Raw genomic sequence first — 12,515 nt, forward strand, 5'->3', positions numbered from 1 at the left:
AGAATCCAAGCCAGTTGCGAAGGCAGTGTCGTACTACTTCTGGGGTCTCGTGGGTCATGGCATCATCCTTGGAATCGTACTCGTGATCACTTCGACACGGTTTTGGGGGCCATCATCTCGGTGCGATGGATGCACGGCTCGTTTTCCGTGCTAGTGACCCCGTGTTGTGTCGACACGACGCTAGGGCCCCGCTGCTAGATGATCCTGCTCAGTGGCTACGTGTGGGAAAATAGCGGGCTCTGCTACAAGGCGGAAACGTTAAAATCGTTTGGTCTGATGAAAATGACAGAGGCCGCCGACGCGCAGTATCTCGTGCTCTACAAGGTGCACTGGGCAGCGATTTCAAGATCGGATCTACTTCGAAGTAGTAGTGATGGCGAAATTAACGGTCATAACGTGACGCGATGCAGCGAGAGTGCTTACTTGGGTGCTGTAAGTATGGTTGGCCAGACGTTAGTGGGTACCACCTCCATCATTTCTCCTTCCTGAGCGGTTATCAATTGAAGATTACCTTGGTTGGGCAGCATCTGCTGTTGTTCTTAGCGGTGTGTGGGCTCGGGCAACAAAAAGGGAGGGCAGCCCGTGGAATCTCGTTTCGCGACCGCGTCTGGCTGACAACTACACTGCGAGCACAAGAAGACAATTCAGACGCCAGGTCCCCATATTTTAGCAGGGAAGGGTGTTTTTTTCAAAACTGTCGGGTGGGTCGGGGTTTTGGATAAATACAACCCTTGAAACCCTATCATGCAGTGATATGGGATAACTATGTTAATATTTTGTCGGAATATGTTGAGACTGGACTTTTTGACGTTAAGCGAATGCTGTCACAACAAATAAATGTTGCTTGAACTCGTACAACTAACTCAGAGTATTGTAAATTTTATATGTATTTTGCGTTAAATCATTTCAAAAACTGATTCTTCAATGGGTGGATGAGTTTTATGAATATCCCCAAAAAGTCCGACCCTGAACGGGATCTTAAAGCGAACTTAAGGTATTGACTGCGAACTTAAGAAATTACGGCCTTTCTCGCTCTCTTTTTTCTCGCTCTCCTGAACGGACCCCTACGGTGGTCAAAGGTATCTCAAGTTCGCACTACTTGACTCGGCGGTTCATCATGGGGGAGAAATCATCCAACCTTCGCATTCGGCTCTACTGTTGATCATTTCTGTCTCGCTGGGCATGGTTCAAGTGATGGCGATGTCCATCCCACGGGAGTTGGCACTGGCCGTCCACTCGAAGCATTCCAAGGTCTGGTTGTCGTCGTTTGAGGGGGGGGGGGTCAATACGCCTCGTTCCCATTTAATGCAGACGGACCAAATGATCCGTGTCGTCACCGCGTTGTTCTTCATTCTCGTAGGAACCTTCAATACGGCAAAATCTCTCTCGGTACTCCTCCACAGACTTTCAATGTGGTTTTTGACACCATCACCAGCGATGTGTGGGTTCCTGCTCGTGCGCCAGGTGTCCACCACCTTTACAACCTCAGCGCCTCGTCGACTTATCAAGTCAATGAATTCTTCTTCAGTTCGGCATACGTCACCGGTTTTTTGTCAGCTGACGTTCTTCGAATCCTTTCGTTTCGTTTCTCAGTGAGGTACATTGATGTCACTTAGTTCTAGTTCACGACATCCTATGTCCATACCAGCAGAAGCCTATTTAGCTTCCGTTGTCTGCCAAAACTCTAGCCATAGCCCTTGGCCCAGCCTAGAGTTTTGCCATGACTTACACGGTGGCATTCGCGGGTTCCGAAGATCCCTCAGTTAAGGTTCGGGCTATCTAATGCCCCACATCATTCTGGGCATGAGCTGCAGCAGCTTTCCTCCAGCGAATTTGGCGGTCGTTGTGCGCTAATTTTCGAATCCATCGCAATGTTCGCAAGGGTGTCAACCATTTTGTTGTACGCTCTGAGATGATGTGGCCACGAGAGCACGCCAACGCGTTCGGCAACCTGCCTGCTTTGTCAGTAGATGTCCTTCAGATGCTTGACCAATGGGGGCTCTCTCTTTGAATGCATACGTTCTTCGAATCGCCGACCTGGAATTACATAGTCAGTTTTGTGGTGAAGCGACTGACACGATCGACTGGGGCATGGGAACCCGTCTGCTGCGTACGACGGGATTTTCGGGCTCGGTCTTGATGATGCAAGTTAGGCAGGTGTTGAAACACCACTTCACCATCTAGTGCGCCAAGGTTCATTGGAGCGAGAACTGTTTTCACTCTACATCGGAAGGAACGGCCGCCCAGGAGAACTCCTGCTCGGTGCGTATGACTCCAGTCGTTTCTAGGGTGAATTGATTTACGTTGACACGGTGTCACCCATTGCGTGAGCGGTGCCGCTCGATGAAATTGAAGTCGGAGGAGGCACTGTGTCTATCGGCTCCGCAGTGACCTTTTCAAGCATGGGCACCGTCATAGTTGGTCCTTAGGAAGCGATCTCAAGCATAGCTAAGATGATCGGGGCGAAAGAAGAAGCGCCGGGGGTACCGATCTACTCCGTTGACTGCGCGTCGAGCCCGCCAAATATTACGTTCGTTTTGGACGGGCATTCCTTCCCAATTTCGAAGAACGATTACCTCTTGCGGGTGGACGAGAGGTCCATGCTGGCGTTTATGGGGGGAGTTCAATCGTGGATGCTTGGGACGGCGTTCCTCACCAACTACTACGCTGTCTTTGACACGAATGGCAAGACACCTCGAATTGGATTGGCGCAGGCTAGCTAAAAGAGACCATGCATTGACTACGCAGTGATATTCTTTGGGAATACAATTCAATACATTGCATTTACATGTGTGTCAGGGTAGGCTTCTGATTCCCAAAAGTGACGAAACTTTCTATTCACGCTGACTCGCTAGGCTCATTCTCGGGTTCTTAACGACATTCAAAGCAGCACGGTGACATTCAAGTGCCACAAATCCGTCCACGTGAACGTATCGGGGTACACTAACCGCCCGGTATCCTTCACCGAGTTGCCTTCAACCTCGTACGCGTACACGTTGGTGAAGCGCGTTCGAACCAATTTCATCATGCCAATCGCCATCAAGCGCTTTGAGCTCACTAGATACCTTCCATTTACGATGACATATCCTGAGCAATAGACACCGTCTGCTGACGCGAACTTCATGCCCTTCAAAAACACGTAGTTGTTATAGTCCGAAATGATACCGAAACGTGTTTGTAGCTCTGCACCCGTTGAAATTTCGAAATTCGTCAGATTCCCTTTTTGAGCAAGTGCAGCCTTTTCGTTAGCAGACTGGTTCGCGCTTCGGATCGATCTTTGGTGGATGTCTTCCGGGTAGAAATGTCGATAAATCTTCCGTACGAAGGCGTAACACATGACCATCGCCAACAAGCTGATCTTTGGGAAGAAGGAGGCAGCAAGAAATGTAGCACTCTTGTTGGGAATCTGAACGGTGGACCAGAAGTCTAACGGGGCCATTGCAGCTACTAGTGGTGTTTTGACGGCATCTCCGAGTCGAAATACGCTGTTTGAGTAGGTCGCGATTTCGTTCAGAACGGTGGGGGAAATGCGTATAAAGCTGAGGCGATGTTTGTGGATAATCTCAAACAAGAATATGGCCACAGACGGGTCGATTCGCTCACGGACCATCCAGCTCAGGAAAGCCACCACACTGAGGTATACAACGAGAACATCCGCGTGCACGAGCTCCTTGTGAACATAAACTGCTTCGCTGCCTGAGAGTTTGGCGGCATTGGACAATGCAAACTCGAAAAGTGTCCATAACGAGTTCACATACCACGATATCATGACCAAAATTCCACGACTCACGAAAGTTGCAGTCGATGTTGAAGCAAACGGAGCCCCAATCCAAATCTTGCCAGCGCGAATGTTCTGGTATGTCACGAGAAATAGCACAAGCAAGGAGAAAAAAAGTCTGCATCCCGAAGATGAAGTGCAGTCCGTGCACCCACGCCCACGAGTCTTCGATTAAAGCCTCGCCAAGGCACTCCCACTCTGATAGCGCACTCCTCGCGTCTGTCACATCCAAGTGAGAGTACATTGAGTGAATATTCGACTGGACATCGCCATCATAGAACCCGCGATTTCGCGACGTCACCAAGTGTTTTACCGGCTGAGTCGTCGGATCTTTCGGGATGCTTCGCAGTTCTCGACAGCTCTCCTCTCTTATCCTGATGAACTCGTATATCTCAAAATCGAGTGAACGTTGATACGGGAACGTGGGCGCCATCATGTAAAGTTGTTTGGGGATACCGGCCTGCATGTCGTGTATAACAGCGACCATGCCTACGAGAGCTGGACCAGACTTCTTGTAGGCCCACATTTGATAGTCCTGCACCGAAAGCGACACTGTGACTAAATACACGTCGCTTGGGTCATCACGCGACCGTGCTACGATGAAAACTCGAACAATTGAAGGATCTCCTTTGTTCAGTTGGGTGGAGCTGCAGTCTACTACCACGACGACAAGCTCCAAGTCAGAGAGGACGGTCGTGTTGTAGCTCGTATCGTTCACCATTTGTGTGTACATGTGCGTGAGGAAGGCGTGGTTGTAAATTTCAGCATTGAAAAGTGGTATCTGCGAGCAGTTTTCGGTCGAGACTTGTGTTGCGGACTCGAGAAACAATATATAGTCCCGTGGTGTCGTATCCCCACCCAATCCATTCCGAACCGACGGGCTATCGCGAATGAGACCGTCGCCTGTGTAATCAGCAATAAGTGACGCTGTAAAAACTCCAAATACTTGAGTGGGATTAGGCATCGAGCGCAGCACCTCCATCGTCCGCCAAGTGGCAAGCATTGAAATGTAGATGTATTGGCACGCGGCTGCGATCACCACAAGCCGACGCATGACGTTGAAAAGCTGTCATTTCGTCAACTTGAGTCTTGATATAGATTGCCCGGAATTGACACCTTTCCGATGCGGAAATGTTCGTGTGTGGCTCTCGTGAACAATGTATTTGTCTCGGCTCATCGCGGATGAGCGAACGGAGCGTCTTGAAGGCCCGACTTCGGGGGGATTCACCTCGACCTTTGGTATCGACATTTTCCAGAAGTTGTTATCATTGTTATCACCTGCTGTCATTGTTGAACAACCCTCCTTTCAAAAATGGAGCCTGAAGTCCTTGACGATAGGAATGTACGATGCTATTCTTGCTGAGTGAAGATGCCGAGGGGCTAAGTGCTTTGAATAGAGAAGGAGCTCCTTCTTTAGGTTGCCTACATGGCCAATTCAGAGCGGAACAGAAATGCGTTGTACTCTCCTGCAATACTTCGGAGGTTTCTTGTTAACGTTGAATTAGGTGCCCGTTGTGGGATGTTCACACTGTACACGTAGTCTCGTTTGCTGGTCGCTTGCACTCAATCGAATTGCCTATAATTTAGAATAGAACACCCCTGTTTTGTCAAATTTTGCTCTCACTCTGTAATTCGCAGACTTCTGAATAGTTCAGTACTGGATTCTATTTGATAATGTTTTTACTATTAATAGTATTGACGAGCTCTTACAAAATATTCAGATTGCTAGGCCAAAAATTCGAGTGCACCTTTAATTTATACATGTAGCAGCACTGTAGTACTGTATGTCGTATGTGGTATTGCGGAGAAATGTATTTGTAGGTTGGGTAACAATTGGTTCAAGTGTTTTTGATTTCGTGATGCTTAGGTACTGCTGTCTGTCTAATGAATACACGTCCTACATCTCCATTCTCTTCAATCCTTCGCGACCATGTGGGCGTGCCTATGTAGATCTCCTACCCATTACACCTTACATATTCGATACCATGCTGCGATTCGTGTAGCGTCGCACGAGAGGAGAGCGCGGCACGCTGGTGCTGTCACCGTGGGCGAGATACGACGCGTCGTCGTTGGACATGGCGCGGTTTTCAAAGCCGCGAGTCCTCAGACGGCTGCTTGACTGACCGTGGAAGCTGGAGGTGGCGTCGCTCATGGTCACATTTTCGCGCAGAGTGTTCAACGGCGGCCGACCATGCCCACCTGCGTTGATGGTTGCGTTCTCGCGCGCCCGACCTGACGCTGTGCCGCCTGAAAGCGCCGACACCGAGAAGAAACGTCTCCGGCCCTGTCCATGGCGGGCACCGCGGAAAATATTGCCTGCTGATCGTCGTGGAGATACATCCGCAGTCGTGGCTGCTCGTCCAGAACGCGTACGCGTAAGGCGGGTGCTTTCTGTTAGTCCCTCGAGGTCTGCATCAGAGTCGGACGGCAGGCGGTGGAAAGCTAGCGAACCCCGACTTGCGTGGCGGTCGAAAATGGACTTCGTCCTCTTGGCGTCGCGAGCATACCTATCCGTGGACATGAAAGATTCCACCATAACACTTTCGGCATCGTAGCTGAAAGCGCTGCCTCTTGTGGTCGAGCGGCGGCTTCCAAGACGTCCGATGAGTGGGCGCGGCGCCATGACCACCGCGGGGGCAACGGGCTTGCTCACTGTTGTATCGCGCATGCTCGAAGTAAGGACAGATCCAGCAGCAACGCGTCCAGCCTCGCCTCCAAAAGCGTCCTCCGGAATCTTCTCTGCTGGTGGGAACGTGAGTAGCTGATCCGCAATATGTGTGAGACCGTAGGCACACACTTCTTGCGCCAAATGCTTGTACGATGGCCTGAACATCCGCATGTAGCCCTTCCACATGAAGTCACGTGACAGCGCTGCAACAACGAGCAATGGCACTACCAGCCAGAACGCATCAATGCGGAACGTGTTCGAGAACACACCATTCCAGTAGGAGGAGCTGATGGACCTGCCGTGAGAAATGAAAGCTGCTGTGCCAATCCAAAGCATGAAGGATCCAATGTAGATGCCGATGTGAATCGGCCACCACATTTGCTGGTGCAAACATAGCTTTAGGGTCACAACGATCAATACAATCGTGAATGACGTGCACCCGTAGACCCACATTGTCGGGGTGTCTCCTCCCGTGACCAAATAACGCATACCGTATAAGACGCCGAAGCAGATGATAAGCGACTCCCACACACACGATGTGATCCAGGCCCACACGACCTTTGTGTTGAAGTTGGTGTTCTCTTGGCCGATTCGGTAAAGCAGCGGGTAGTTGTGCGCCAGGCATGCTGGTACATCCTGCTCGAAGGTGCTTACCAAAACGATCGGTAACGCCGTAAAAAGTAGGTTATAGCCCTGGAGTCCCCATTCGAGAAAGAACTTCTGCCCCGAGTAACCCGTGTAGATCATGTACCAGAACTGCGTCAAGTTCAGAATCACGTTCTTGTAGAAGATGTATAGGATAAGTTTGCCCATGCGGACGTAGTTCCAGCGACCATGAACAAGCAATAGCCTCGACAGGAAGCGGAACTGGGCGATGGCGTAGTCGGAAGAGTTTGCAGCCTGCATACCTTCCTGGCCCGAGATACCAACGCCAACGTGCGCGGCTTGGATCATCGATACATCGTTAGCACCGTCACCGATTGCTAGTGTTCGGACTTCTGGGTTGTTGTCGCGCACAAGACGCACTAACTGCGCTTTTTGAGCAGGAGACACACGGCACGCGATCACTGCCACACACTTCTCCGCTACCTTCAGGAGCAACTCGGGGCATTCTTCCAGCGCAAGTTCCAACGTCTCGCCATCAATGACCAAAGCTAGGTCTTGCTGCGGCATCTCCGCCATACTTTCGATGCGAGTCATCCGTTTGCGCTGGTTTCTTACCGACACCGAGCCTCGAATATCAGATGATACTGATATAGCAGCGAGGCCTCCAGCGGGCGTCGACGCAGATGTATCCTCATTTTCATCCTCGCGGCTGTATGCTTCCAATTCATCCATAATCGAGGCCAAGTCCGGGTGTGTATCAGCAGAAATTACGACACGTTCGATGTCCGAGGCTAGCAGGCGGCAAGCAAAGCCGATGTTGATCGCCGTCTCTTCCTTATCGCCTGTAAGCATCCAGATCTTGATGGACGCCTGACGCAACTTATAAATCGTGTCGGGCACTTCAGCTTGCAGTCTGTCCTCGATAGCTGTGGCGCCCAAGATGTCCAGGTTCACCTCGATCTCCTCCATGAGCCGATCGATGTCGTTGTCTTCGCCATTGCGACGAAGGTCAATCTGGCGCATATCATTGATAGCAGTGCGGTAACGGATTACCCATGACTCGAAGAATTCACGATCAATGTCCGTCGTACCAATCACGAGAGTGCGCAGTCCTTCTGATGCGAACTGCTCCATGTGTTGTAGTGTCAGATTGCGCGTTTGCTTGATAGATGAGTCGTTGGTCGGTCGCAGGCGCTCGTACATGACAGTGTCGGCTCCCTTGCAAAACAGCTTCAGCTCACCGTTGGGGCCCTTCACGATAACAGACATACGCTTACGCGTACTGTTGAACTCAAGCACTTCCAGAACTTCGTAAGTGCCGACAGGATGGTCTGCGACGGGCTGACTGCACACCATGTCTTCAGGATGATCCACGCACGAAAAGTACTCGACCATCGCCTTACCGGGACCACGCGCGACGAATTTGTAGCCAAAGCAAGCAGCCGCAGCCACCAGCGCTTGCTCATCCGGAGAGGATGCGCTCAAACGAAGACTGTTGTCCGGGGCCCTTTCTGGCATGACAGTGTGGCACACAGCCAAGTGCTCAAAAAATGATCCAATTGCTTTCGCCTGAGAACTGTTCTTTTGCGCCAAGGCATCGAAGAGAGCGTCATCCTGGTAGTTAACGAAAGGCGCCTTCACGACACGGTCCGTCGGAGGGTTGTTCGAGTCTGGTGCAGTGTCAACACGGTCTTTCCTCGTAGGAGCTGCGTAGCCACCACCGGGGGTCACGGCGTAGAACGAAGACGTCGTCGGGGCCTCCTCCTGTTGGCGCTGCCGGGCCGCGATACCTACCTCCGTCTCACCCAAGCCGTACGCCACGCCATTAATGGAGCACTTGCGGAACTCCATGATGTTGCACGTCAGCGTGCCCGTCTTGTCCGAGAAAATGTAGTCGATCTGTCCCAGCTCCTCGTTCAAGGACATGGTGCGCACCTGGCACGGCGTGTCCGTCTCCTCGTGATACATCTCCAGGTCGTTGTTCATGAAGTACGACTGCATGAACTTCACGGACGTCATACTCACGTACAGCGACACGGGGATGAACGAGTTCAGCAGCAGGAAGTAGTACAGCACCATGATGACAAAGTTCCCCACGGGCGCCTTGACGGCCGTCGAGCCTCCGTCGTACAGGTACCACGCGCCCTTGTGCGAGTCCTTGTTCAGGTTCTCGGCGTTCCAGACCGTGGACAGGATCGCGCCGGCCAGGCACAGCGCCACCATGAGCGTGCAGATGTACAGGATCTGCTTGTTGAGGCGCCGCTCCATGTTGCTCCACTTCATGGGATCGGACGACGAGGCCATCATGATCTTGGTGTCCGGGCCCGTGTTGACCACGAGGCCGTAGATGTACTCGGTGTTCCGCAGCGTCGAGCCGCGCAGCGCGATGGCGTTGGTGGTGATGACCTCCTTCTTGCCGCCCTCGAGCGTCATGGAGCCGCTGAAGCGGTGGATCGAGTTGTTGGGCGTCTCGCACACGACGGTGCCCCGCAGGTCGGCGACGGCGGCGTCGCTCAGCAGCGCCGTGTACGTGGCCTCGAGGCCCTGCCGGAGCTTGAGGTTGGTCTCTCCGTCCAGCGACTTGGTCTCGACGTAGCAGATGCCCGCGGGGTTGGCCGGGTCGGGCTCGCAGGCGCCGAGGATGACGAGGTCGGCGGGCAGCGGGTCTCTGTTGGCCACCTTGACCACGTCGCCCACCTGCAGCGCGTGCCACTTGGCCGGCGCGAAGGCGCGCGCGGCGGCGTCGAAGCGCAGGCAGGGCATGTTGTTGGCCACGTGGTCGGCCTTGTGGCGCTTGTAGTCCTCGAGGCAGGCGAAGAACATGTCGATGAGCACGATGATGGACAGCGCCGGCAGCGAGGCCGGGAAGCCGCCCGTGTTGGAGATGGGCTTGACCGTCTGCATGACCGAGATGACGAGGAAGTAGGCGTTGGCCAGCTTGCTGAACTCGTAGAAGAGCAGCTTGGGCAGGAAGTTGTACAGCGTGAAGCGGCTCGTGGTCACCAGGTTGCAGCAGTAGCCCAGCGCCGCGTTGCGCGCGGGCGCGTTCAGGTGGACGCAGCGGTACTCGTCGTCCGCGTCCTGTTGCGGCTGGTCCTCCGGGGTCTTCACGGCCTCTGGGATCTGGCTCAGCGCGTCCTCCTCCACGTGGACGTCCACCACGTCGCTGCCCAGGATGCTGTCGGCGTCGATCTCGTCCAGGAAGGGCGAGGCCGGCGCCGGCTGCAGCAGCGTGTACGGGCCCGTGGGGGTGCCGCCCTCCTCGTCCGCGGGCGGCGGCGCCATCGGAGCTGCTGCTAGACACTAGAGGAGACGGAAATGCGGAGTGCGCACTCTGCTCGGGACTCGCGCAGCTGGTTGTTGCCTCGCTCTGTTGTTTGTTGTCCTCTGCGCTCTGGCTGAGAGAAGGTATGTATTTTGGTGCATAAATGCGACATTTCAGCACATGAGAAAGATGATACCCTGTTAAAAACGGTTTCCGTGAAGAATGGTTTGGAAGGGGTGAGTTGTGTTGGCAGGGAGGGTAAGGATCTGTGGGAGGTGATAGCCCTTCTAGAAGCATACGTTTGTTGTGGGTGTCGACGTGTATGACACTGCCTGGGTCGTTGAACGGTGAATAGCTCCGCTGAACTGCTGTTCGCAAACAGCAGGGCGACTTACGCCGCCCAGCAGGCCTGGGCGCGACATTACGCGTGCAGCTTTGCACAATGCTCCGCGCTACCCTTGGTGATCTACGTCGAGCTTTTCGGGGGCGGGATACCGCGGAGCTCTCGTCGCGCAAACCTATTTTCCGCTCGGTGATGAGCTCTGGTGTGCCGTAAGCAGCGCGCCACATCCATGGCGCCTTCAATGGGCGCCGGATCCCATTGCCGCCAGTATCGGCGATGCGCGGACCAGGTCAATACTATCATTTGTCTCTGGCCTGAGCGCGTCCGCGCATAGGTGCTGGGCACACAACGCACGCATGTAAGCACCAGCCGCAGCGGCCCCTCTGTTTGCCAGCGGAGACCAACGCGGCGCTCGGCTGACGATCCTCATCGACACATCGCTCGCTGGGTGCGCGGTAAGCAGCGCACTATCTCACGGTCCTTCCCGCGCGGCATCCCACGGTTTTAGTCGCAGCCAAAATGGATCCGTGCCGATTGCATGTAGATCCGTCCAGGCGCGCCCTTGACGCTTGCTGGACGTACTTGATATAGCGAGCGATCTGGGAAACGGCTTCCAGTGTGCTGGCGGGGAGTTGTTTGGCTGTGTGAATGAGCCCACAGCGAGGTCCCTATGTCCCTGAAGCACGCTGTGGAGATGACCTCGCCAGCTCATGTTTATCTCCGAGCTGGCCTAGGGCGTATTACATGTACTACCGTAAAACGTAATGTCAGAGGCATGTGAAACATGCTCCATAAGCTGCAGCCCAATGTAGTGTCGATTAGCGTCCGCTATGGAATCGGGAAATGGACGGCGGATCAGCCTGAACGTCGCGGTGCGGTCGCGGTTTCTATTCCGTTTGACCTTGACCTTCGCCCTCTTGACTCGAGTAGCGCTTTTATCAGCGTGTGAATTGCGGGTTCTCAGTGACGCGGGGGGGGCTCCACGGGGCGAAGACTACGTGTACAGCGTTTGTTACAGCGTTTGTTAGAATGACATGGACAATAGACGGGTTGAAGACCGTGCATGAAGCACTAGAATGGTTCTCCACGGCGCTAGCTTCAACACGGCAATCGATGGATCGGCTCAGACAATCAACTCGAAACGATGCGTGGCATGTTTTTCGGGAACCAAGTTGACCAGTGGTGTGGGATGTTCTATTCAGGATACAGGATGTGTCACACGATGCTGTCCTATTCCTCGCGAGCACCGAATTCGAGGCAGCTTGCAAAATGACACGGCATTTTCGACTGGAGGTATTATAAATACACCATTATTATACATGTACACGTAGGCTGTTGACTCCAATAGATTGCAACTACGATCGCGTCTTGGCCTTCTCGCAACGGCATGAGCAGGACGTGCACACTCTCAGCAGACATTACCATAGCTTGGTTATAAGGCGTCTCTGTACGTTGCAGTCGACAGACACGTCTTTTGTTTGTAATCGCTGCCTAGTGGATCGATGTCTCTTACTAACAACATTTTAGTACATGTACTATCCTAGTAGTATTACCCTTCCTCCTTCCCCACTGTGAATCACAGCCTGTGATACTCCAACCTCCTCGACGACGCAGCATGCAGGCGATTTTCTAACTACCGACGGGGTACAACGAGGCGGGGATCGTGGAACCGTCGATCAAGTCTGGCATCAGACACACCGCACTGGATTTCAGCGGGCGTCGCGCAAACACGGAGTTCACTTCGTATCCTATGTCCGGCCCTAGCCTGAATAAGACTGCAGGTGTGCGATGATCGTAGTCGTGCCAGGCCTTAATGTAGCGTGAGTTGAAGCTACGCGAGAGTGAGTCACCTGGT

General features: G+C 53.3%; 1 protein-coding gene across 1 annotated transcript; it reads right to left on the reverse strand.

Annotated features, from left to right (window-relative positions):
• Positions 1-5,747: 5,747 nt before the first annotated feature.
• Positions 5,748-10,337, reverse strand: IUM83_02556 (phospholipid-transporting ATPase DRS2; the record flags this gene model as incomplete). The annotated part of the gene is made up of 1 exon (XM_067926482.1): positions 5,748-10,337. One exon carries the CDS (start codon positions 10,335-10,337, stop codon positions 5,748-5,750), a length of 4,590 nt encoding a protein of 1,529 aa, XP_067796719.1.
• Between the last annotated feature and the right edge of the window lie 2,178 nt (positions 10,338-12,515).

The sequence above is a fragment of the Phytophthora cinnamomi genome, assembly GCF_018691715.1.
Source record: "Phytophthora cinnamomi strain GKB4 chromosome Unknown Contig16, whole genome shotgun sequence".
Taxonomy (NCBI): domain Eukaryota; phylum Oomycota; class Peronosporomycetes; order Peronosporales; family Peronosporaceae; genus Phytophthora; species Phytophthora cinnamomi.